General features: G+C 31.4%; 2 protein-coding genes and 1 pseudogene across 2 annotated transcripts; 2 read left to right on the top strand and 1 right to left on the bottom strand.

Moving 5' to 3' along the window:
* Positions 1 to 960: 960 nt before the first annotated feature.
* Positions 961 to 1,848, bottom strand: LOC129305365 (F-box protein SKIP23-like). Its single transcript, XM_054945411.1, has one exon. The coding sequence runs from the start codon at positions 1,846 to 1,848 to the stop codon at positions 961 to 963; it is 888 nt and encodes a 295-aa protein (XP_054801386.1).
* Positions 1,849 to 19,654: 17,806 nt separating this feature from the next.
* LOC129306780 (gamma-glutamyl peptidase 5-like) lies at positions 19,655 to 23,623 on the top strand. Its single transcript, XM_054947506.1, has 4 exons — positions 19,655 to 20,138; positions 22,381 to 22,536; positions 22,681 to 22,848; positions 23,337 to 23,623. The coding sequence occupies exons 1-4, from the start codon at positions 19,827 to 19,829 to the stop codon at positions 23,436 to 23,438; spliced, it is 738 nt and encodes a 245-aa protein (XP_054803481.1). The 5' UTR covers positions 19,655 to 19,826; the 3' UTR covers positions 23,439 to 23,623.
* LOC129305364 (gamma-glutamyl peptidase 5-like) lies at positions 23,570 to 26,205 on the top strand (annotated as a pseudogene).

Genomic DNA, 26,205 nt, shown 5'->3' with positions numbered 1-26,205 from the left:
TACAAGTTCTTATGGCTGGTTATGTAACAAGCCTGGGTTCCAAAAAATTAGTAGTTATATTATATTGGATTGGATTGGCGGATCCTGTTATGGTTTAATTAAAAAGAACATAAAAATAAAAATATGAGAGAGAGAGAGAGAGAGTTCCCCAATCTTTGTTTGGCTACATCACCCTAAATTATAAAACATTTCAAGATAAATTATGCATATAAATAAAATTCATTAAACATATATAACAATTTTATTTTCTCTAGACAAAAATATAAACGCTAAAAAATATTCTTAATTTAATACTCTATAAAAAAATTAAAAAGAGAGTATAATGTTTATGGACTAATAAAATTTTGTTTTTATTAAAATGTTTTATGATTTAGTACGGAAAGAATATTTCATCATACATATTACATTCCCACTCATGCATGCTATGATCTTGCCGTTGATTATTTCAGGCTTAACCATGCACAATCCAACTGGATTATATACAAAGAATAATTGGGACATTCAGCTGAAACAGACAAGGTGCAATCATCTTCACCAATACACATGATAGCCCCATAAACACAGCAATTAATGGAAAAAGAACCTCCTCTTCAGAATCAAAACTATACCCCCAAGAAAATCATCCTCTGCAACAAAGTTCTCATGTTGGAGGAAGAAAAAACCAAGAACTCTACAGTTTTCTAAAGGAACATGTCTAATATAGTTGAATAATTTATCATAGTCACGCATTGAATAGAGTTGGGCAAGGCCAGACGACACTGGGAGGGCGAAATGTGGAAGTTTCTAAGCTGAACATAGAAGCACGGCCTCTATAACTGAAGTAGACACAATTCTCTTCACATCCATGACAGTCTTGAGCTGAAAGAGAGATATTACAGTCTATGCTCAAAACAAACGCACGCTCATCCAAGCTTTCCACATCTAACCATCTCCCCCACTCCTCATCAAGCTTATACACTTTCAGTCCCTTATACACTTTCCACATCTAATTCTCTTCTTGTTGCTGGGATCACCTTCAACGTTCATATCAACAACATAGAGACTCCCACATGATTCTACCAAATGATTCTTCTTCCCCAAACCACGCAACGGAGGAGAAAACTGAACCACGTTCAGGGAAGAACAGTCAATCCAGTATATGATTCCCCATCTGTCCACAACATAGAGCTGATCCTTATGAACAATTATGTCATCGTAATAGAAGTTCTTATAATCCACAAGGGTCCATTCATCATCACCAAGTTTCGAAAACCCTAGTTCTCCATCGCTACTTACGGTGAAGAACCTGCAATTCTCTACCTGGGTCCAAGCAAAATTGGGGAACGCCACCACTTTCCCACGGATCTCACGATGAGCAAGAGGAAACCTCAAACCAGAGCCAATTAATGACATAGAATATGCTTTTACCAGTTCGACGAATCGAAAGTTCAGCAGATTCAGCACCTTAGGGACAGGGTCAGTAGGGTACCCCGAAAAGAAGTGCGAGAGTCTACTGTACGCGAAAGGGTCCAAGAGACAGAGACGGCCGTAGTCGGATTCTTCAACCTTGATCAACCAGGCTTTGGGTGAGGAAGAAGAAGAAGTTGAAAGAGTTTCGGAGAGATCGGAAAGTTCGATGCGATAGATTGTGGTGGGGATGAGTAGGCGCTGGCCAGAAGAGGTGGCGATTATCGGAGTGAAGCTAGAAGGAACTGTACGAGAGGGAAGAACAGAGGAACGACGCCATAAGCTGCAGGTGGATCGAAATCGGAGAAGTTCGATGTTGCTCTTGAAGCATTTGCCGATCATCGACCATAGTTCGTTGGGAAGATCAGACCAATTCACAACACTCCGATATCGATCATCCATTTGGTGAATTGGATTCTTGATCTGATTATTTGATTGGGCAATACATAGAATTTACATATGTAGTGCCCCATCTTATACAAAGCTTTTTTAAAAAATATTTTTCTTTTCATACGTCCCTGAAAAAAGAGAGAAAAAATGCAACTTTTATCCCTATGCATCTATACCTTCAGCGTGATGTGGTATTTTTTTTTCTATATTTTTTATTTTATTATTTCAAGTCTCTTAAATTTTATATGCATGCAATGTTAATCCTTAAAAATTTAAGAATGACAAGTTTACAACCAAATTAATTAGTCCCCATGAAGAAAATAGTAGCCATTTTGCTCATATACGAAAGGACTAGGATTCAATATATTTCCTTAAATCTAGATATGTATGCGGTGATTTATTATTTTAAATATCATTTTATTACAATGATCTTGACATGACCATGAAATGACTTTTTCACATGTATATATATAGATGCAAGGATGATCTGGACGACTAGCATATATGTACAGGACGAAAGCTGGTAAGAAAGAAAATTGGAAGAATTACACCCAAGTCCTTACAATTAAATGTTATGTTCAGGATCTTCTGCCACGATTAGCATTCTCGATACAATTAGAAAAGACTAGACTGGAAATGTGGAATCCACGTTTAGAAAAAGAAGAGATGATGATCCCAAATAATTGGCTAAGTTTGGTGGCTTGCACGATAACAACAAGACTGAGACTACGTGGGGATTCAAACATGAAGAACGTGCTTTCCACTAAATAAAGCACTTGAGAGTTTTTTTGAAGCATGCTTTGCCAATTCCTTCTCCATTATTATTATATGTCTTTTCCGGTAATAAAGTAAGTCTTATCAAGGATATGTCTTTTATTATTGTTAGGCACCAACAAAAAAAAAAAAAAAGATAAGCTCAATTTATCTGTTTATTTGTGCTCCAATATGTTAGTGAATGAACAGATTTATATAGTTGTTAAGAGCTCAATTTGGACCAATTTTTTTTTTTTTAATGATTGAGTTAGGTTGGATTGAAGTTGAGTTGCCACTAAGCTGGAAATCAAATTTTAGTTGGATGGATTTAACCTAATATAAAAAAGGTTAATTTAAAAAAAAAAAAGAAAACTCAAAAGTTTGACTCTACCAAAGTCTAACTTTATTTCTCATTTTTCACATATATATAATATGATTTGGCAATAATTTTCTAAAAAATGTTGACAATTATAAGTTAATGCATATACTTTTTTTTTAATACAAGAAGATGGACAAAGCTGTGAGAGGATTACAAAAATCAAGTCAAATCAGAGTCCAGTAGGGACCTGCAAATTATAGGTGGTTCATTATAAATAATGAGATCATAATTTTCATGAGAGGTTTCACATGCGAGCAGACTAGCGCATTTGTTTACTTCTCTAAAGTCATGGTTAAAAGTGACTGACCAATCTTTCATAACAAGTTCTTTAATTTTCTTGATGTTTGATGTTAAAGGATGACTATCAAAGAAGTTGTGCTGGATAAGTGAAAGGGCTTCCATAGAATTAGTGTGTAAATTGATCTTAGTAAGTTAATATTTGTTTGCTAATCCAATAGAAGTAAAAAATTTGAGATGGCATTTTGATGAGAAGATATCTAATGAAAAGCTTCAACACCCCACTGATTCTCCCCAATGGAAGATGATAGATCACATATTTCATGAATTTAGTAGTGATCTAAGAAACATTCTGCTTGGACTCTGTGCAGATGGAATCAATCCATATGGCAATCTTAGCAACACACATAGTGCATGGCCTATTTTGTTGGTTATTTATAACTTACCTCCTTGGTTGTGTATGAAGCATAAGCACATAATATTGTCTTTGATCATTTTAGGACCAATACAGCCAAGAAACAATATTAATATCTACTTGGCACCTTTGATCGAAGACTTAAAAATGTTGTGAGAGGAAGGTGTAGATATATTTGATGCTTATAAGCAAGAGTGCTTCAATTTATGCACCATAATTTTCACTACAATAAATAATTTTCCTGCATATGAAAACTAGTCAAGATATAGTATTAAAGAGCATAATGTATGTCCTATATGTGAAGAAGGTATATACTTCCAACAACTTAAGTATGGAAGAAAAATAATCTACCTTGGTCATCGAAGATTTCTTGATTCGTATCATCCTTATTATAGATTAAAGAAAGCTTTTAATGGCTCACAGGAGTATGAAATGGCTTTAAATGCCTTAATTAGAGAGCAAGTTTATCAACATGTCGAAAGAATTAATGTCATCTTAGGTAAGAATAAAAAAAATGCAAGTGAAAAGAATTTGTGAAAAAAGAAATTTATTTTTTTTTATTTTTCATATTGGCAAAGTCTAGATGTAAGACATAATCTTGATGTGATGTATATGGGGAAAAATGTGTGTGATAGCCTTGTTAGTATGCTTATGGACATAAATGATAAGACTAAGGATTGAATAAATGCCAGACTAAATTTAGCTAAAATGAAAATAAGAAAATGCTTACATGCATAACTAGAAGAGGGAAAGAGAGCTGATTTGCCACCAATGGCACACATATTATACAAAGATGAGAAAAGAAGTTTATGTGGATGTTTGCATGGTATTAAGGTGCCACAAGGTATTATTCTAATGTTAGAAGACTTATCTTAATGAATGATTTGAAGTTAACAAGCTTGAAGTTAACAAGTTTATGTAGATGTTTGCATGGTATTAAGGTGCCACAAGGTATTATTCTAATGTTAAAAGACTTATCTTAATGAATGATTTGAAGTTAACAAGCTTGAAGTCTCATGATTGTTATGTATTGATGCAACAACTTTTACGAGTGGCTATTCGGGACATTATGAAAGATGATGTGAGACGTACTATAACTAAATTGTGTATTTTCTTTAATGCTATTTGTAGCAAAATCATTGACATTGACAAGTTGGATTGATTGGAAAATGAGGGTTACACTATTTTGTGCCAATTAGAAAAGCACTTTGCTCCAGTATTTTTTGACATCATAGTGCATTTAATTGTTCATTTAGTTAGGGAATTAAGGCTTTACAATCCTATTTATCCAAGGTGGATGTACCCATTTGAGTGATATATGAAAATTTTGAAAGGGTATTCCAAGAACCTATACCGGCCTAAAGCATTAATTGTTGAATGATATGTGGCTAAAGAGGCTATTGAATTTTGTTTAATATATTTGAAAAGGTTGAAGGTTGTGGGAGTCCTTTAAACTTGACATAAGGCGACAAGATTTATTGATAAAGGAACACGAGGGGTGAAAGTGAAACGTATGTCTCATGAAGAAGTATAACAAGCAACATTTTTTAATAACATGAAAGAAGTCTAACCTTATTTAGATGCCCATAAAAAGTTTTTTAAAGATAAGTACCTAAGAAAAAATGAGATGCAGCTAGCTAATGAGCACAACAAGACCTTTAGAAGGTGGTTAAAGGAAAAGGTTATGAATGAGACTAATGTGTTTGATACAATAACATGGTTAGCTGAGAGACCTTGTTTTAAGGTTATATGTCGGGGCAGATATGATATAAATAGATATTCTTTCTACACAAAAGCCTAAGATAATAAAAGTACTATGCAAAATAGTGGGATAATGATAAAAGCAGAAATGATGCATTTTTCTAGTTTAAAAAGATAATAACCCACTGTTGGCTTCCAAGATTATTATGGAGTGGTTGAAGAGATATGGAAAGTAAATTACACCAAATTCAAAGTACCTATTTTCAAATGTAAGTGGGTTCACTTTAATGCCATTGAAATAGATGAGGACTTTGGATTTATTTCAAATGATTTCAATAGGGTTGGTTCTAAAGATGAGCCCTTCATTTTAGCAAGTCAAGTGAAATAAATATTTTATGTCACTGATCTAGCAAATAAACAGTGCTCCATTATACTACAAGGTAAAAGATAGATTATTGATGACTTGATGTAGAGGATGATAACTCAAGTTTTAACCTTGATGAAACCCCACCTTTTACTACAATTTCACCTAGGTAAATTGAAGTAGATTTGATCGATGAGGAATATGTAGTAAAAGATGATCATTATGAAGGAATTTGGGAAAATAAATAAAATATGACCTCAATTAATAAAACAATTTTTTTGTTTTCTTTTAATAGTTCATTTGTTAATTTTTAACTCAAATGCAAATTACTTACCTATATCATTTTGTTTTCTTAACAAGAACATGGAAGGTTCTAATGGACATGTCTAATGTGTCTAAAAAGATAAGGGGTAGAGGTAGCATAAAGTTGAAAAAGATGGCTTTACATCAAGGTACTATAGAAAGGATACATTTGAAGTTTGATGGTGATAGAAGATTACTTGGTCCAGAAGGTGATAATTTATAAGTTACATAGGCCATATGACCTGATCTAGAGTTGGCATCTTGTACCTTAAATGGAAGGAAGTACCACAAGCCACGAAGGACATGATTTGGGATGATATTTTGGTATACAAAGTTTTGTATTTTATCTTCTTTTTTAGTTATATTAGATGTTATTAAATTACTTTACAAATATTATGCCTTGTAGCTCACTTATAATATCTCTCCTACCCTTGAGATAAAGAAACATTGGCTTCAGCAATTACGTGATCGATGGAAAGATTTCAAGTCAACATTTAGCAGGGAAAACATTCAAGGAGAAAAGAAGAATGAGGATCCATATTTGGAATATAATTTTATTGATTAAGACACGTAGAAATAGTTTGTGAGGTCCCGAGAAGATCTTGAATTTTAGGTAAATTTTAAGAGAATCAATCACTAAGTTAATTTAGTTTTATTAAATCTATATCTGACTTACTTTGTACAGATTGAATCATAGAAATTAAGTGCACTAAATCAAGAGAGCTAGCCAAAAATAAATATTAGCATTACTTGTCTCAAGGCAATATAGGAAGCTGGATAAGAAGCTTATAGAAGCTGGTTTAAAGGAATTGGAGGAAGCTGCAAAATAAAACTCTAGTTTTGTTGTTCATCCCCCAGCTCAACCAACTCGTCAAAGAAAATGGAAGGAGGCGAGGATTAAAAAAGGCCAATATATCACTCCAAATGTAGTTGAAGTTGCTATAAGGATTGTAAGTAATTTTACTAAGTAAATTGAATTGAATTTTAGATTATGTGCTTTTTGAGATAAATTAATTATAAGATTCACTTGAGTAACAAGTGTCCCAAGGTTCATTTCAATTTATTGGGAGAATGGATATTTTGGCAACTATAATTGGAGAACTAGGATAATCTAGTCATGTAAGAGGGGTAAGAAAAGGAGTTGGTCTTAAGCAATACTTTAGACCTACACCATGAAGCTTGTCAAGAGTTGTGTCTAGAGATAAGTTTGATGAGCTTTTGGCAAAGGTTAGGGAGGAAGTTAATCAAAAGTATGAGTAGGATTAAGTGTCATTCCATGAGCAGCTTCTTGAAGGTTTAGATCTATGGTCTCGAACATGGGAAATATGTAAGGGATTGGGTAGCAAGGACCTCAAGTTTTCAAGTATCTTTATTTTAGTTAAACATTTAGTTTTCTCTATTTTTTGCTTTAGCGTGTTTAATTTTTTTCACTTATTTTTTTAGACTTTCCCTATACTCCAAAATACAAAAGATAGCCATAATCCACTAGACATGGTAGCAGATACCTCTAGTCCCTCAATAGATGATGAAACTCCTTATTTTTTTTATTTGGATAAGCCTATAAATCAAGTTATTCTACTACTCGAGTACATACTTAGGGAAACAATTCATCATATGGAGATTCTGGATGACCAAGTCAAGGTGACAGTTGAGGTTGTTCTTGAGCCACATGTCATAGTGCCATTCCCCACAATGAGATTGTAAAATTAAGTCAAGCACTAGGTCATTTCATTTTATGGTTTAAAAGACTTGTTGATATGGACATGACAATTTTGATGATTAAAAAAACAACTCATTATTCTTTAATTTTTTATTTTAATTAACTTAGATAACTTGTATTCATTTGATGTGTCATTAGGATCCTGAGGATGCTGAAGACTACCCTTATTTGCCACAATTATATGAATTTTTCAAGGCAATTATAAAGCCAATTGACTTGATGATGCCTAAAAGAATTGTGGGTGTACATAAGTCATATCCCTTTATACTCGATAAGAAAGACATTCTAGAATTTTTATTGATGAGGGAATTGGACATATCTTGAGCTATGCTATCAATCTTGTAAATTTATTATTTATATTTTATCTCATGTTCATTCATTTTAATTTATATGAATTAATTTTTATCTCGTTCTACTAATAGGTTTCTCAAGAATCTTTGCACTGGACGTAAAGAAGATCAATTTGGATTTTATGCCCAGCTTTTGTGACATCAGCTCACAACGATATCTATGATAGGACAAGATATGTGAGCAGCACTATTTTAAAAAGAAAATTACCATGTTATCTAGCCCCAGTACTTAAAGGGCAAGTTATTTATATTTATGTATTTACATTCAGTTTGGTAATATTTTTATATTCTCATATACTAATAATAATTTTTATATGTTGTAGTTACCATCGATCCCCTTGTGTTGTCTACCCATATTTGCATGAGATTTATTAGTTTTGTTCTATGAGCAGGTAACCGACTGCTGAAACTAAAGATATATTTAACACGTAAGGTAAGATTATTTTTATAAACATTAATTTTTTTCGGATATTTAGATTGTCTTATTAACTTGTTTTTAATAATATCTTTTTTTATAGATCGTTAAAAATATATCAAATAATAAGGGAACAATGCCACCCGCCAAAAAATCAAACAAAAAGAAATGGCTCAACGACTTGGATATTTTCAAATTGCCATCGAAAGATAGGAAGTACAAAGTATAAATATTATATTATCCATTATATGTGTGAGATTATCCAATCTAGTACGAATGAAAATTCAAATTTGATAAGTAGTTATTTAATGTCAATAATATATTAGTTTTGCGGGCTTTAGAATTTGGCAAGTCTAACTAAAATCTTACGCAAATTTGCAGCTTTGACAATAAATATCCCTACACCAGAGAAGAGATAAATGACATTTGAAATATCTTGACAGGTCAAATTCTTCAAGAGCCATTTATTTAAATATTTCAAGATTTTATAGTTTGTTCATTAATGTTAGGATTTTAGCTGGACATATGGTTTGTTAGATGGATATGAACTCTACTTAATGCATTGTGATAGATTGTTGGACTTTTTGGTTGTAAATAACTAACACTTGAATATGTGATAATGGTCTTGGTATTAAATTGGTGTGCTTGTGCTATTGCTATTGTTTATTGGACATTATGGCTGTGTCTATATTGTTGGGCTATTGTTGTTTTGATGGCAGGTTCAATCTAGTTATGAAAAAAAAATGCATAATGCATATTAAAATATAAATATATATATATATATATATATACACATATACAACGTCACTTTTACACTACAAAGTGACTTGGTTTCTAAGAAACCAAGACACTTCTCAAGAAAAAAGTGACATGGTTTTTTGATATTCTATGTCACTTTTAAACTACAAAGTGACTTGATTTCTGTAGCAACCAAGTCACTTTTTATGATAAAAGTGATGTGGTTTCCTAATAAATCATATCTTTTTTTTTAGAAAGTAACATTGTTAATTTTTTTCACATCACTAAAAAATATGGTGTGGATAAAATAACTTTTTAAGTCACTCAAATCTATATTTCCTCTGATAGGTACCCTATCTTGTGATAATATCTTGTGATGATGTTCATAATTATACGAGCATTCTAAAAATTAATCAAGACACATAAATAAATTTGTGAAATATCTTGAGCGGGGTCCGTTAAACATTAGATATTTTTATCTCAAAGTTTCTTCTGTAAATAAATAAGCAAGCAAGCAAGTAATTTCAATGTCACTATTCTCAACTAAATTTTAGTGAATTTTGTTTGAATTTTAAGCTGATTTACTTTTATAAATTTTAAAGGATATCAATCTTGTGGTTGAACCAATTATCCGAATTCTTAAAAGTGTGCATAGTAATGTAGAAATTTAATTCTTCAATAGAAGCCAAATTCTCTAGATTCTTCAAATCGGGAAATTCAGAATATCATTATGAAAAGAATTTGGCGAGGAAAATAGATCATATTGGATTATTGGCTTAGGTTTGTCAGCACGAATACACCATTACACTTAAGTAACACATGACAATTTTTGTTTTACAAATCATCTAGTGTGTGAACACCGTATTTTATCCGGATATTTTTTTAAATTTAATAATAAATAATCAAAAAAATATAAAAATGCAAAAATAAAATTTAATCCTTTTTAGGATTATATTTTCAAAAACACAAATTTGATAGGGCTTAATTTTATTTTAGATAATCTTTTTTGGTTAGGATTTTATTTCTTTTAGTTCATTAAAATAATCAAAAAAATATAAAAATATAAAAAATGAAATTTAATCCTTTTTTAGGATTATATTTTCAAAAAAAATCTAAAAAAATTAACAAAAAAATATAACCTTGCTTAAAATCTCTTCAAAATTATCCTAACCATTCAAGATATTAGGAACTAATTTTGAGAGTCAACTTCTTTTGAATTTCTTCCTTTAAATTTTGTTATCTTTCAAAAAAATATGTTTGCTTAATCTAAAATCAATTTTTCTTTTTTAAGTCCCTTAACCTAATTTTTGAATTTAATAAACATAAAAAAAAGAGTTATTAAAAATTAAAATACGGTGGGTCCTTCATGCACACGTCACAGAGTGGATAAAAAATGCAAGGCTGGACAAAACATGGACTAATACTGCACACGAGAGAAACAAGAAATCTGCAGAAGCACACACACGCAAGACAGTAAGGAGAAGACGCATGCACGTTGCAGAAAAGCAAAGGAAGCAAAGCAGAAATGCATGCAAGTAGCAGAAGAAAAGAAAGGAAATAGAGCCAGAGATGCATGAGTAAAAGAGAGAGCAGAGAGCAGACGCAAGCATAGCAAATGCAGAACAAAAAGAAATAGAGCTAGACGTACACGAAGACAACAGACAGAACAGCAAAGAAAGTAGACGAAACAGCAGAGAAAAAGTGAGAAAACATAGCAGAAAGGCGACACGCTTGAAGAGCTATACGCAAGCTCTGAAAAAAAAACCTTTTCTGATTTAAAAAGAAAACTAAGAGCACAGAAACAGAAGAGGGAGAAAGCACGAGAAAACAGAGCATAAAAGACGAAGAGAGAGCAGTGACCGAACGGAGGAAATGGGAGAAGCTTGAACAGAGAAAGAGAAGAAAAAACTGGAGAATACAGAGAAGAAACACTGGAGACGAGGAACAGTCCGAGAGCAGACAGAAAAATGAGAAAAAAAAGAGCATGGAGAGAAGGAGAAACAGGACCGTTTCAGCGTGAGAGAAGAGGAAGGAGACTGAAAAAAAGAGAGCTAGAGACGTACACATGAGATGACAGTAGAAAAGGAGAGAGGAGAAAAAATGAAGGAAAAACAGAGCATGGGAGGCGAGAATGAATGAGAATGAGGCGGAGGCAGAAACTAACGAGAAAATGCCAGCGAAGAAGAAGTAGAACAAAGAAAATGCAGAAAACCAGACAAAGGACCGAAACTGGAGGAGGAAGAGAGTACGAGGCACAGAAGGAAAACTGAAAAAAATAGAGCATAAAAGAGACCGAGGAAGAGAAGAGAGGTACTGAGAAAGAGAGCCAAAAACGAGATCGAGAGAAAGAAGAGACTGAGATCAGAGGGAGAGAACTTTGAAAGAGTCTTCTGGCGGACACAAGAGCTGTTAGGTGATGGGTCCATGAGGAAAAGACGAGGGAAAATAATTTCAGATTGACTGGGAGATGTAGAAGGGAAGAGACCGAGAGAATGGGAAAGAGATCGAGGGGGGCTGGATAATCCGAAGAGATTTAGGAGAGCTTAGAGAGAGAGATTGTGAAACATTTTTGGGATAGAACATGAGAGAACCGGAGAGGGCATCAAAGAATTTTGTGAAACTATTTCCCTGGGTCTGCCTCTCCTCTTCCTGATAAGCACCTGGTAACGTGTTTTCTATCTTTTATGATTCTAGAATTATCCTGTTTTATTTTATGCCTTGTCAAGCTACGTGGGTTATGATTAATGTTCACAAATTGCAAAATGGAAACATTAAAGTGACTAGTTGCCTTATGTGTGATCCACCTTGCTTCCCTTTAAGTTTATGTGATTGTTGTTTTAAAGTAAGAATGTTGCTGCTTCATTTATTTATTTTTCTTCCTTTTGAATATCTTTGAAACATTAAGCCAAATATCTAAGATTATGTGGCCAAAATAAAAAAAAAAAGAGCCTGTGAAAATATTGATAATTTGTGAGGTTGATTGGGGTTTAGAGCCATATCTGTCATGGTTATGATCTTACTAAAAATTTATGCCAAATCTAATTTTTTTTAGAATATATCCTCAAGTCGAAAGAATAACAAATTATCAAATTAATTTATTCTTTCCATTGCCTTTATTGCATAAATTGTTTAGCCAACTATTGCAAATACAAATATTTTGGTTATCTATTTGTCGTGTGAGATTTTAAGAATCTCCGTAGGCATTAGAATGATTTTATACCGTGTAAATCAATAAGATTTCGTAGGCATGGGGATCAATCTTATAATAAATATTTAAGTCTCATGTGAGATTTTAAGAATCTTCATAGAGACTTAAATTAATCACATTATCGTGTGGGATAATATATCCCCTTAGATATCGTGATTCTCAATTTGTATATATTACATAAACAAATTTTTGTAAATAAAATAATAAATTTTTTTATGATTTTAATTAATTAAATTAATAAATTTGAATTATAATCACATTTTCTAATTAGATCTTTTGGTCATGTGAGGTTTTTGAAACTCTGTAGACCTTTAAGATAATTGTACTACCATGTAAGTCAATAAGACTTCGCAGGTATAACGATTAAGATTTCTATGATAAAAAATATATGTGTTATATAACTACACATTAAAATATATTCAAAGTGAATATTATTTAATCATTTTATCATGTGAGACTTTTAATCTCTACAGATATTTAGGATAATCTCGTATCGTGCAAATCAATGAGGTTTCACAAATATGAGAGTAAAACTTATATGCTAATATGGGTTCTAAAGGCCCACCATTAAATTAACTCTCCTTTTATAATTCAAATTAATAATTTATTTAAGTCTCATGTGATGTTTCAAGAATCTCCGTAGAGACTTGAATTAATCACCTCATCGTGGGGATAATAAGTCCCTGCAGATGTAGTGATTATCAATTTCTATAATAAATAAATAATTTTTATAAATAATCATATAATACACAATTTAGAAAAATTAATTAATCAAATTGATGTATTTAAATTGTAACCATATTTACCGAAAATATCTTTTAATCATGTGAGATTTTTGAATCTCTGTGGGCTTCTAAGATCATCGTATTATCGTATGAGTCAATAAGACTCTGCAGATATAACTATTAAGTTTTTAAAATATATATATACATATATATTATATAATTAATTAAATTAATTAATTAAATTTAATTCTTTTATCGTGTGAGATTTTGAAATCTCCGCAGATATTAGGGATAATCATATTATCGTACAAGCTAATAAGGCTTTACAGGTATGATAATTAAAGTTTCTTTGAAACATGTATATACACAATTAAAATATATTTTTAACACTTAAAATATACATAAGAATATAAATAAATAAATTAAATTGCTAAATTCTTTTATCGTGTGAGATTTCTGAATCTCCGCAAATATTTAGAATAATTGCATTACCGTATGAATCAATAAGGTTTTGCAGGTACTGCAATTAAATTCCCAATGAAAAAATATAAAAAAATAATTTTAAACCATTTTCTTTTCTTTAACTGAAAATTCAAAAATTGAGAAAATAATTAAAATTAAATTACTTTTTGCAATTTAAAATACACATATCAAAATTTCAGAAATTGTTTTGTTTGCAAAATGGTGAATTATTTCTAATTAATTTCTCTTCGAAAAAATATTTTCACTAACAATTTTCAAGCCCGAACTACGTGGACTTTGATCCCCATCACAGGGTACGTAGGCCTCAGAGTCAGATTCTGAGTCAAGTCTGTCTTCCCTCGTAAATAAATAAATATTTCTCATCATTTTTATCAAACACATGAATATAAAAGGGATAATTAAAATAATTATAAAACCATATTAATAGAGCACAGCAAACTTCAAGTAACCATTCTCACGAACGGGTGTTGTGGGGTGCCTAATACCTTCCCCACACTTAACCGACTCCCGAACCTATTCTCTGATTTCGTAGATCACCCTTATCCTCCTTTTAATCGGTTTCCTGAGATTTACCTCAAAATCTTGGTGGCGACTCCTCATTCGATCCGGTTCCCGTCGCGAAGGCCGGGACCTCCGCTCGTGCGCCGTCCACGTCGCATTTTTTCGGGTGCGACATAGTGTATATCCAGAAGCATAAGGATTCAATCTACATGATTATCACTGTAATAAAATCTAAACAGTTTAAATTTAATTGGGACGTTCCAAATTTAAATATTTAAATAAATTTCTTTTTTATTTTAATTTTTGTCCTCTAATCATTTTTTATCATTCAAAGGCATCCTCTTATTAGAAATTATCTTATCTAAGATATAGTTGGATACTAAATGAAACAACTAATCTTATCCAAGATATAGTTGGATACTAAATGAAACAACTATTCCAACGAGAATTCAAATCTTTAGTCATCATATTATATAAGAGTAACTTATTTTTGGCCTAACTCTATTAGTTTTTGTCTTCTTCCCACGCACATTTTAAAGTATAGTTTCTCTAGTGTTTAATATATGATAAAGCTGTTTGGAGTATACAAGGAATAGATTGAAAAAGAATATCAGGGCCTGTTTTGCTTATGTTCTTATTTTTTGTTTTTACAACTGTTTTATAATACATTTTTTAACATTATTTTTAAAACAACATAAAATGAAAATTCATTCGATTATGTCAATTAAAAAATAATTTTAGAATTTAAAAATGGATTGATAATTATGGTTATATGTAGTTAATGGTGGTGATTAATAATAGAAATTGATTAAGGTAACTATATTTGTTAATAATTAAATTTAGTGTATTTTAAAAACAAGAAAATTAAAATGAAAAACAACTTAAAGTTATTTCTAGTTTTTTGTTTTTAAAAATAAAAAATGAAAATAGTTTTTGAAAACAACTAAATAAAAACACTTATCCAAACAATTTTTTAAATTTTCAATTTTTAAAAAAAAAAAATATTTTTAAAAAGTAAAAGACAAACAAGCCCTTGCTTTATCTTATATTGATGATTAACAAAACTTTTCAAAACTTACCTTGTCAAAGGCATGAACGATTACGCGCAGAATTGCTCGCAAAAGTGACGTATCATCATTCTACTAATCACTTTCAACATTGAAAGCACTTTAGGGTTCTATTGGAGAATCTAAATTTATTAATATAAAATATGTTTAAGATTACGCAAATAGAGCATTCAGTCCTTAAAATAAAATAAATTGACCCGTATACATAAATGCACATACAAAGGCCAACAGATTGATACCAAAATCTCCATTAATAAATTATAGAGACATACTTTTATCAAATTATTGGGTCCTTATCTATATATGGCTTCCTTTTTATTACGCAATTAGACAAACCTTGATTTGTATATATTCATTTCTAAAATATACTCTTCATTGCTCCTTCCACCCGTAAGCCATAAGCTAGTCCACATTCATGCTCCCCTTTTTATCTCCATAGTAATTTTTTTAATAAAAAAGTTTAAGTAAATTGAGTTTCAAAAGTTTACTCAAATTTAGTTGAGGGTTGAGGGCTCACTAAAATTAAGATTAACCCTTGACTCTTAAAAAAAGAAGAAGAAGAAAATACTTACAAGTTATTTAGCCATAGAATTTTCATACATTAAAATATTCGAATCTATTTTATAAAAAAAAACTTAATCAACTTCGCTTAAGAAATTGTAGTTATATTCTTAAAATTGTTAAAAAAATATAAATTTTTAATTTTGTCATTCTTTGTTAATAGAAATTCAAATCATAATAAATAAATAAATAAGAGACAAAATTGAAAAAATTACTCTAACTACATCTTATATTGATGACAAAAAAAATTTCTAAAAATTTTGTTTTATATTAAGGACATATGAAAGTATACTTTTAGAGATATTTTCATACAAACATTTTTTTTGGCATTTTTCTAAGTCATTGTTCCCTGTGATCCAAAATATAAGCAGCTTTTAACAATAATTATAACAAAAACAACAAAAGGCCTTATCCCTCTAGATAGGATTGGCTACATGGATTATATGATGTCATTATGCTATATCATTTATTAAATTTTTAAGAATATTGTTAATTAAAAGGTTTCATTCAACAACCTTCAAAGGTGTTCTCTTCGATCTTCCTTTACCTCTCTTGACAGGGTTCAAAATTATTTATTTCACTCTCCTCACAAGTACCTCCCGTGGTCTTCTTTGTACATGTTCGAACCACGTCAAATAATTTTCTACCATTTTTCTTTCAATAGGTGCCACGCCCACTTTCTTCTGTATTCACTCATTTTGAATTTTGTCTTTATGTGTATATCCACACATCCATCTCAACATTCTCATCTCTGCTACTCCAACTTTATGCTCTTACTGTCCCGTCAAAGCCCAGCATTCACTACCATATAAAATTATTAATTTTATAGTAGTTCGATAAAACTTTCCTTTAAGTTTATCAGGAACTTTATGATCGCAAATAACTACTTTAGTCTTTCTCCAATCAAACCACCCTGCTTGTATCCTATGTGTAGTATCTTCATCAATTTTTGTATTTTATTGAATAATTGCTCCCAAATATCTGAATTTTTCACTTGAGGTATAGTCTGATCACTTAATTTTACTTCCAAGTTACTACTCACTGACCTCTTATTAAAATTACAATATAAATATTCTATTTTACTCCTATTCAGGCGAAAACCTTTTGACTCCACTGTCTTCCTCCATAACTCAAGTTTAAAATTTATCTCTTCTCTTGTCTCTGCAATAAGAACTATATCATCCGCAAAAAGCATGCATTTAGGAATTTCCTCTTGAATATGGTCAGTCAAAACATTTAACACTAGATTAAATAAATAAGGACTCAAAAATGATCCTTAATGTAATCCAATCTTTATAGAAAAATTTTTTATTTCACCACCAACTGTTCTTATATTAGTTGTTGCCCTCTCATACATGTCTTGTATAGCTTGAATATAGGTAACCCGGATACCCTTCTTTTCCAGTGGCTTCCAAAGTATTTATCTCAGTATATGATCATGAGCTTTTTTTCAAATCAATGAAAACCATATGTAAATCTTTAGTTTTATATCAATACTTTTTTATTAATCTCCTTAATAGATAAATCGCTTTTATAGTCGCTCTCCCTAACATGAAGCCAAACAGATTCTTCGAAGTACCAGTTTCCAATCTCAACCTATGCTCAATCATTCTTTCCCATAATTTCATAGTATGACTCATAAGTTTAATCGCTATATAGTTAGTATAATTTTTAATATTTCCTTTATTTTTATAAATAGGAACTAAGGTGCTTCTCCTCCAACCGTCTAGCATTCTTTTAGATTATAAGATCTCATTAAATAACTTAATTAACCACCACACTCCTTCTTCACCCAAACATTTTCACATTTCAATAGGTATACAATCAGGTCCATTGGCTCTACCATTTGTTATTTTTTTAAGAACTTCTCTTACTTCCCAAGCTCGTATTATTCGATAAAATGACAAATTTTGCTCTCTTTTAGAAGTTACTAAATCTTTCAAGTTAATTGAGGAACCCCCATCATCATTGAAAATCTTAAAAAAGTATGTTTCTCATCTGTCTTTAATATCATTATCTATGATTAAAACATTTTTCTCTTCATCCTTTATATATCTTACTTGTTTCAAATCTCTTGATTTTCTTTCTTACTCTTAGCAATCTTATAAATTTTTCATTATCCATCCTTTATCTCAAAACTATTATAAAACTCTTCAAATGCTTTAGAACGGATTTCACTCACGACCCTCTTAGTTTTCCATTTAGCCATACGATATCTTTCTTAATTTTCATCATTATTGTACAAATGGATGACTTTAAACACTCTTTCTTATACTTGATTTTTTTCATGTATGCTATCATTCCACCACCAAGCTTTTCACTATAATCACATGCCAGTAAAATCCTTATTTCCATGAAAATATATATTGGTTTCTCTTTTTATCCTTAGTTCCAATTTATGATGAGTGAGAAAAAGATCATAAATTCACAAAAATAATAATCTAGGTTAATAAATACAATAAGCAAAATGAGAATTTTTTCTTACTAATACTAAATTGGTTATATTTTGTATCAATATTAGTTGGTAAAAAATGCTTATACTCCCTCTAGACCATGATATAAATATCTTGTAGAGACCTTGTTTAGTCCAAAACATAGGATATTGGATAACTTTTGTAATTGTTCTTCCAACTATACCCTACATCATTTATTTTTTTTTTTAAATGATACATTAAAATTTTAATTATTATTATCAAAACACTTCTATAGGGAATTTAATAAGAGTAAAATTGAAAAGATTTTTTTAAAAAAAGAAACTACCAATTCAACCAACAATTTATAAGAACTGTAAAATAATAATTAATGCTCTTTATTTTGATCCACGGGAAGTATTTTGGATTGGATGGAGTATATTTTAAACCCTTTTCCTCTTCTTTTTTATTATAGGAATTCGATATTACCTACCAATTCAAGTCAAGTAGGGTGAGCCAATTAGAAGGAAACTAGTGGCTCTTTAACTATGCCTTCCCTTTAATTGCGCAATCAGACAAACCTTTATTTTGGTATATTTAATTTTAAAGATACTCTTCAATGCTATTTTCTTTCACCCATAAGCCATAAACTAGTCCACATTCATGCTACTCTTTTTCTTTTCCCCACAACAAAGTTTAATTATGCTGATTGTTAAGGATTCGCTAAGGTTAATATTAACTTTTGGCTTTTACAAGTTGTAACGATGCTTACAAATTACTTTCAGAAAAAAATTGTATACATTAAAATACATGAACCTATATTTTTAGGGGTGTTTTTTTACTAACACATTTGGCGGTGTTTTCTTTTTCTTTTTCCTTTTTATTTTCACAAATTATTTGGAATTAAATATTGTCTACCAATTCAAATTTAAGACAGATGGCCCAATGGGTGGAAACTCATATTATAATTCTTTTTTAGGGAAAACATCAATGAAAAACCTCTGAAATGCTTTAATATCTCACAAAAACTTTTAACAAGTAAACATTATTAATTAACAAGTGATGTTCAAATTTTAATGAGTATTCAATTTATCCAAATCTTTGTAAGACATTAAATTATTGCAGCCTCTCATTAATATTCTCCCTTCTTTTTATTCATAAGGTTGATTTTTAAGATTTTATTCAAAAAACATTTGAAGTCTTTTACTACTCATTCTAACTGTTCTCAAATTCTGTTTTTCCAAACCCATCGAAAAACAAAAATCATAGAATTTTAGAGGAACTCATCGAGTTGAAAGTATGAAACTAACTAGGGTCGTTTACTGTTGGCCCAATCAAAACTACCGGTCGTTTGAATGGAAATTGAACGCCCAGGCCAAGCTTTCTCCCATTTTCGTAGTAAAGGGAGTCAATCAGGGGTATTTTCATAATTCCACGCCTTTAAAACCCACGCGGATTGCGAGTCATTTTGCCATTCAGCCATTACACACAATCTCTCTAATCTGTATGCGCGCGGCCGAACAAAGTACGGAAAAGCTCTCTCCTCCTTCTCTCTTCCTCTGCTTTCTCTTTCTTAGGTGTTAGTGAGAGAAACTCTACTTCAAATCAGAGAGAGAAGAAAGTGACCTCACAAAGCTTTTCAGTGAAGAGGAGAGACTAATGGACGGGAAAAGGTATGCAGTGTTGCTGTGCACAGAGGATTCCGAGTACGTGATGAAGATGTACGGAGGGTATTTCCGGGTTTTCATCAGAATGCTGGCGGAGGAAGGCGAGACCTGGGACGTCTACAAGGTGGCATCCGGCGACTTCCCCGAGGAAGACGGCGATCTCGACCTATACGATGGATTCGTCATCACCGGCAGCTGCAATGACGCTCACGGAAATGACGCCTGGATCGAGCGCCTCATCACTCTGATTCAGAAAATCGATTCCATGAAGAAGAAAATCCTCGGCATTTGCTTCGGTCACCAGGTAACTAATTCATTCATCTTTCGTCGGAGATATCAGTTCCGTTTCCGTGATTCGATTCTGTTGGATATCCACGAACGATTTTCGAAATCGACACAGAAAGTCTATCTTCTTTCCCTACTTTTTTTTTCGTCTTTTATAAAAAAAAAATGAAAAATATGTTCATATAGCACGAGTGTATGACAAAGTAAAAAGAGATTTAAAAATGCAAATAAAAAGTAATATCTTCCTTCGTTACTTTAGGAGGCATTTAGATTTACAGATTCTAATAAATTAACTGAATATTGGGAAAAATGTAGAATGTGTATCAGTAACTCTTACCAATTTACAATGCTTTTGAAACTAGATTTGGGTTTCCATTTGGACTTTAACAAAATATGTTCGTATCATACGATATAGAAGACATTTCAGAAAAGTTAAAAAAAAAAAAACAGAGTATATAGCTTCCTTCTTTTCTTGAGGACGCGCTTCGATTTGGAGATTCTTAATTAATAAATTAGTTGAATATAATTAGTTTATTATTAATGGATTTGGAGATTCTTAATTAATAAATTAGTTGAATATAATTAGTTTAAATTAGTTGATTCGGAGATTCTTCAGTTGTCTATTTAATTATCTATTTATTTTTTTAACGTTATGTTTATTATCATCTCTTGAAAACTTAAAATACAAGATTATTTTGGTAGATTGTTATTTAATTATTAAATGAATAATATATTTAATTTAATGTCACAACTAACAATCTCACGCATTCAAATTAAATGAGTAATTATTTGGCCAAAAAAAAACTAAATGAATAATTAAATAAAAAAATGAGATTGGATATTTAAAAAAAATTAAGAAGACATTGAGAGTGTCTGAAGATGGTCCAAATTCGTTTTTATGGAATTTTAAAACCTATTTAGATGCTCATCTGTCTTTATATATAAAATATTTTTAATTAAATCTTGCATATCAATAAAAGTTTATTATTTAATTAAACTTACATAAAACCACAATGATTTTCTAATTTTACCTCTAATAATATCATAATTAATATTATGATAGTGATAGAAAAAATATATATTTAATGATCTATTTTATTTTTTAATATAAGAGTAAAATTATCTAATCATTCAAAAAAATTATTGTCTTCTCTTATATTTAAGAATAAAATAAGTTTTTAAAAAATAGTTTATATATAAGAATGGAGGAAGTAACTCTTAAAAGTATATTTAAAGGACATTTAAAATATATTTTTGTTAAATTTAATAAATAGTTAAATCCTCAAATTAAACTGAAAACCAACCACAGAATTAATTGATTTAGTCCAGTCTAGTGCAATAATCCCGTTTTGTTCCATTGTCCAGCATCGTATCTGCTGGGTGGCTCATAAGCTAGAACATTCGCCTCCTCTCCTCTAAGCCACATGTGTGCTACTGTTTCTATTATCAAATATCATGGATATTTGTACGGACGAAAGTGGGACCTACCACTGTAAATTTGACCTGGTGGTGGAACCTTAGTCAGAAGAAGATATGGCACTTTTTAGATAATAGAATCAGGATTCAGCATCCCAGGACGGCAGGACGTACTAAAAGGCATGATGATATGTTTCATTATACTTCCCCCGCCCCCCAGGAAAGAAAAAAAAAAAAAATCGTGATCTGGTTCTCAAAGAAACACTATTGTTTTCTCAGGCTGTGGATGATGATGATAATCTTTATTAGCAGCCTTTGGTAATGAGATTCTCGAGTGTGTGGTTGGGACCACGTACAATTTTTAAGAGATGTTTACGTCCGTCCAACGAGGCTTGTCGTTCCCATAATATAATAAGTACCCCTTCGATTTGGCTCTTGACCCTATCAGATAAATGTTGGTGGGTTGGTGTGACATGCATTAATTGAACCATTTTGGCAGCAAAATATCGGAGATGAAATGAGATCCACTTCATCACGTGTCGGTTTTTGGTCAATTCCAAAACACCACCGTCCATATCTACTACTACTGCTATTTCTTTGGAAAATGATGACGTGGATGATGATTCTTTCTCTGTCTCCTCTCTCTCTATATTTCCCTTTTCAAAGTTAATTATCACAATATTAAAAACCAAGTTAATCCCAGCGACTTGACTGTTTACATAAAATGTATTATTTGTGATTGGTATAATTTTAATTTTGATCTTTGACTCATCTTAAATAGTTGAATAATCGTCTAGATTTTGATATATGTAATCATTAATTTGGATTGGTGTGCTTGTGATTAGATACTATGTCGTGCATTGGGAGGAAAGGTTAGCCGATCTCCCACTGGTTGGGATATCGGTGTGAGAAGCATAACCTTATCATCATCATCACCATTGTCTCCGACATCTCTCATGCTGCCATCAAAGCTCTCTATAATCCAATGCCATCGAGATGAGGTCTCAACCTTTTCTTTTAACAAAAGTTATACTCTGAATATATATCATTATGTTTCCATTATTAGGATTGACTGGTTATGTGTGCGCGCACGTGCGCGCATTGATTGGGTGAGGAAGTTAATGAATTTGTGGATATGAAAGTAGGTGAGAGAACTTCCGGCGAAGGCAGAGATTATTGCATGGTCGGAGAAGACAGGGATTGAGATGTTTAGGTTCGGTGATCACATAATGGGGATCCAAGGCCACCCTGAGTACACCATTGACATCCTTTTGCACCTCATCGACCGTCTTGTTCAACGTGACCTCATCTTGGTATTTCATTCTTAACACCCACAATTTATAGTTCACAGTTCAGCTCGTCCAAATCAACACATATTTTAATAATGTTAAGTCCATGTTAGAAAAATAAACTCTGTCTGAACTTGCTCATTTTTCAAACCAAGAGATTAAAGTTGCAGATTTATCAAATAGATGGGACGGGGAATAACGAAGATAAATTATAGGAACTAAAACAAAGCATGCATGATTTATTAAATGTTCTTCTTGGTCTTTTTCTACAGTTCTTTATAACGTGAAAGATTATTTATGTTTGACTCTTCTCACTGGCATCTTCATCACCTATTTATACATATCCAAACCACTTTAAATAATTCTTTTTACTATTTCTTCCTCCATAGATGTGACACTATCCAACATTTTCTTTGATGACATGGCGTAATTATATATCTTGTTAAACTTGATAGCATATGAAACTTGTTGTCTGGAAATATATATTAATGGATGAACGTTTGGAATGGCAGGAGGCTTATGGTGTGGAAGCTAGGGCTAAAGCGGTGTTGCGAGAGCCAGATAGAGAGGTTTGGAAGAAACTGTGTGTCAGCTTCCTCAAAAGTCGCCCATGATCATGAGAGAGAGAGAGAGAGAGAGAGATTATAGTTTTGGTTGGCACCAGAAGGTTATAAATTATGAAATAACTCCTCTTATAATGAAATTATTATCGCCTAATTTAAATATATGAATGCAAAATGTAAACATGCGAGTGTTATATAATCGGATTTCTCCCTCCCTCCCCTCTTCTTTAAAATTATCCTTTAAAGACCTTGGAGTGATTTTCCCATTTATATTTCACATGCAATATCCTTTATTCTTCGGGGAAATCAGATATATTTTTAAAAAAAAATCAGAAATCATATTAGGTGGCCTTAAAAATTATAATTAATTTTTAGAAAAATATTATGAATTTCTAGAAAGTGACTGATTAATTTTTAAAAAATTAGCGTTAAACATGAACTGATAAAATTTAACAATTTAATAGTACTCATGTTAAAATTTCATAGGAATTCTTAAACATGATTACAATTTAAAAATCCTTTCATGTTTGGATTCTTTGATGCAATTTTTAAAAATATTTCCCTATTATCCTTTCAAATGTGGGATACATGCATATATATATATATATATATACACACACAGTCACAGGGAACTCGTCATAAATATCACATCTGCTAACATATATAATGAACATTTGCTGCAAATCTACAAATTGATTAATTGAATGCCGAAACTTTTAGGTTGAGAACATATGGGCCACACACACCCATTTGTCCATTTCTCTACTAATAATTGAAGCCTCAATAATAATGCATTTGTTGATCAGGTATTCGTGAAACTTGTTCAACTTTTAAAAAGATTATTATTATGAAAAATATCACACACAACAAATACAAGAACACACGCATAACTGTGTATATATTTATGTGTGTGTATATATATAGAGAGAGAGAGAGAGCTAGTCAGTAGGGAGGGGAAAAACTTGAAGGATTATGGAATAACAATATACCATAAATAAAAATGAATTATATCTGCATTTTGAATTTTATAATAACATTTCTTCTTTCTATTTCTAAGTCATTTCTAACATATTTTATTAAAATTAAATAAAACTTTAAAACTAATTAATACAAAGGGGTTGAAGCTCGGGCAATCAAATTTTGTACCTTTTGAAAAAAAATAATTAACACAAAGGGACATTTAAATCATTTGCTTAAATTATTTAATGAATAAAATATTAACTTTAATCTTTCAAATACATTTGGTCTGTAGGACCATTTTGATTTCAATTAGGTCTTTTTTACCAATTTTTCCTAAAAAAAATGTTGGCTCATAAAAATAATTCTTTTCGTATAGAAAAATTTATGTGAATTAGATTTTAAAATTAACTAACGTCAGGATATGTTTTAAACAATGGACTTTAAACTTATGACTTCTTAAGTTATGGGTCAAATCCTTATCAATTAAGTTAATTTTTTTTTGCTTTTCATAAAAATAGTCTTGATTTGATGTTTTCTGGATAAATATAAGAAGTATATTCCATTGATAGTAGAAAATATTTCCCCTCAAATAAAGATTTCTTTAGAAAATGATGACATGGATGATTCTCTCTCTCTCTCTCTCTCTCTATATATATATATATAGATTCCTCTTTTCAAAGTTAATTACCACAGTATTGAAAACCAAATTAATCCCAATGACTTGACTGTTTACATAAAATGTAGTGTTTATGATTAGTATGATTACAATTTTGACCTTTGACTCATCTTGAATAGTTGAATAATCAGTCCAATTTTTGGTATAGGTTAATTATTAATTTGGGTTAGTGTGCTTGTGATTAGATACTATGCCGTGCATTTGGAGGGAAGGTTAGCCGATCTCCCACTAGTTGGGACATCAGTGTGAGAAGCATAATCTTAACATCATCATCACCATTGTCTCCAACATCTTTCATGCTGCCATCAAAGCTTTCTATAATCCAATGCCATCAAGATGAAGTCTCAACCTTTTCTTTCAACAAAAGTTATACGCCGAATATATATCATCGTGTTTCCATTATTAGGGTTGACTGGTTATATATAAGTATATGTTGATTGGGTGAGGAAATTAATGAATTTGTGGATATAAAAGTAGGTGAGAGAACTTCCGACGAAGTCAGAGATTATTGCATGGTCGAGAGAAGATAGGGATTGAGATGTTTAGGTTCAGTGATCACATAATGGGGATCTAAGGCCACCCTGAGTACACCATGGACATCCTTTTGCACCTCATCAACCATCTTGTTCAACGTGACCTCATCTTGGTAAGTTCAGCTCATCCAAATCAACACATATTTTAATAATGTTAAGTCCATCTTAGTAAAATAAACTCTGTTTGAGGTAGCTCATTGTCCTTATGAGTATTTTTCAAACTAAAATATTAACATTGCAGATAGATCAAATAGATGGGATAGGGAATAATAAAGATAAATTATAGGAATTAAAAACAAAGCATGATTTATTAAATGTTTTTCTCGGTCTCCCTTACATTTCTTTATAATCATTTATGTTTGGCAAAATACCTAGGTAGACCAACTGTTCTCCCAAGCACCTCCATCCACCTATATATACATATCCAAACCACCACCTAACATTTTCTTTGATGACATAGTGTAATTATATATCTTGATAAACTTGATCTCATGTGAAACTTGTTGTCTGGGAATATATATTAATGAATGAATATTTGGAATGACAGAAGGCTTATGGTGTCGAAGGTAGGGCTAAGGTGGTGTTGCGAGAGCCAGATAGAGAAGCTTGGAAGAAACTCTGTACCAGCTTCCTCAAAAGTCGTTCATGA

The sequence above is a fragment of the Prosopis cineraria genome, unplaced genomic scaffold (assembly GCF_029017545.1).
Source record: "Prosopis cineraria cultivar Desert tree isolate PC_DT_omini unplaced genomic scaffold, ASM2901754v1 PC3, whole genome shotgun sequence".
NCBI lineage: Eukaryota > Viridiplantae > Streptophyta > Magnoliopsida > Fabales > Fabaceae > Prosopis > Prosopis cineraria.
Note: the sequence above shows the minus strand (reverse complement) of the source record. Positions and strands in the feature narration are given on the sequence as shown.

Excerpts from the sequence above, each read along its gene's own strand:
- LOC129305365 (XM_054945411.1), bottom strand. The coding sequence starts at position 1,848 with ATGGATGATCGATATCGGAGTGTTGTGAATTGGTCTGATCTTCCCAAC.
- LOC129306780 (XM_054947506.1), top strand. The coding sequence starts at position 19,827 with ATGGACGGGAAAAGGTATGCAGTGTTGCTGTGCACAGAGGATTCCGAG. Across the intron at positions 20,139-22,380 it reads GCATTTGCTTCGGTCACCAG|ATACTATGTCGTGCATTGGG; the intron begins GTAACTAATTCA and ends GCTTGTGATTAG. Across the intron at positions 22,537-22,680 it reads TCCAATGCCATCGAGATGAG|GTGAGAGAACTTCCGGCGAA; the intron begins GTCTCAACCTTT and ends ATATGAAAGTAG.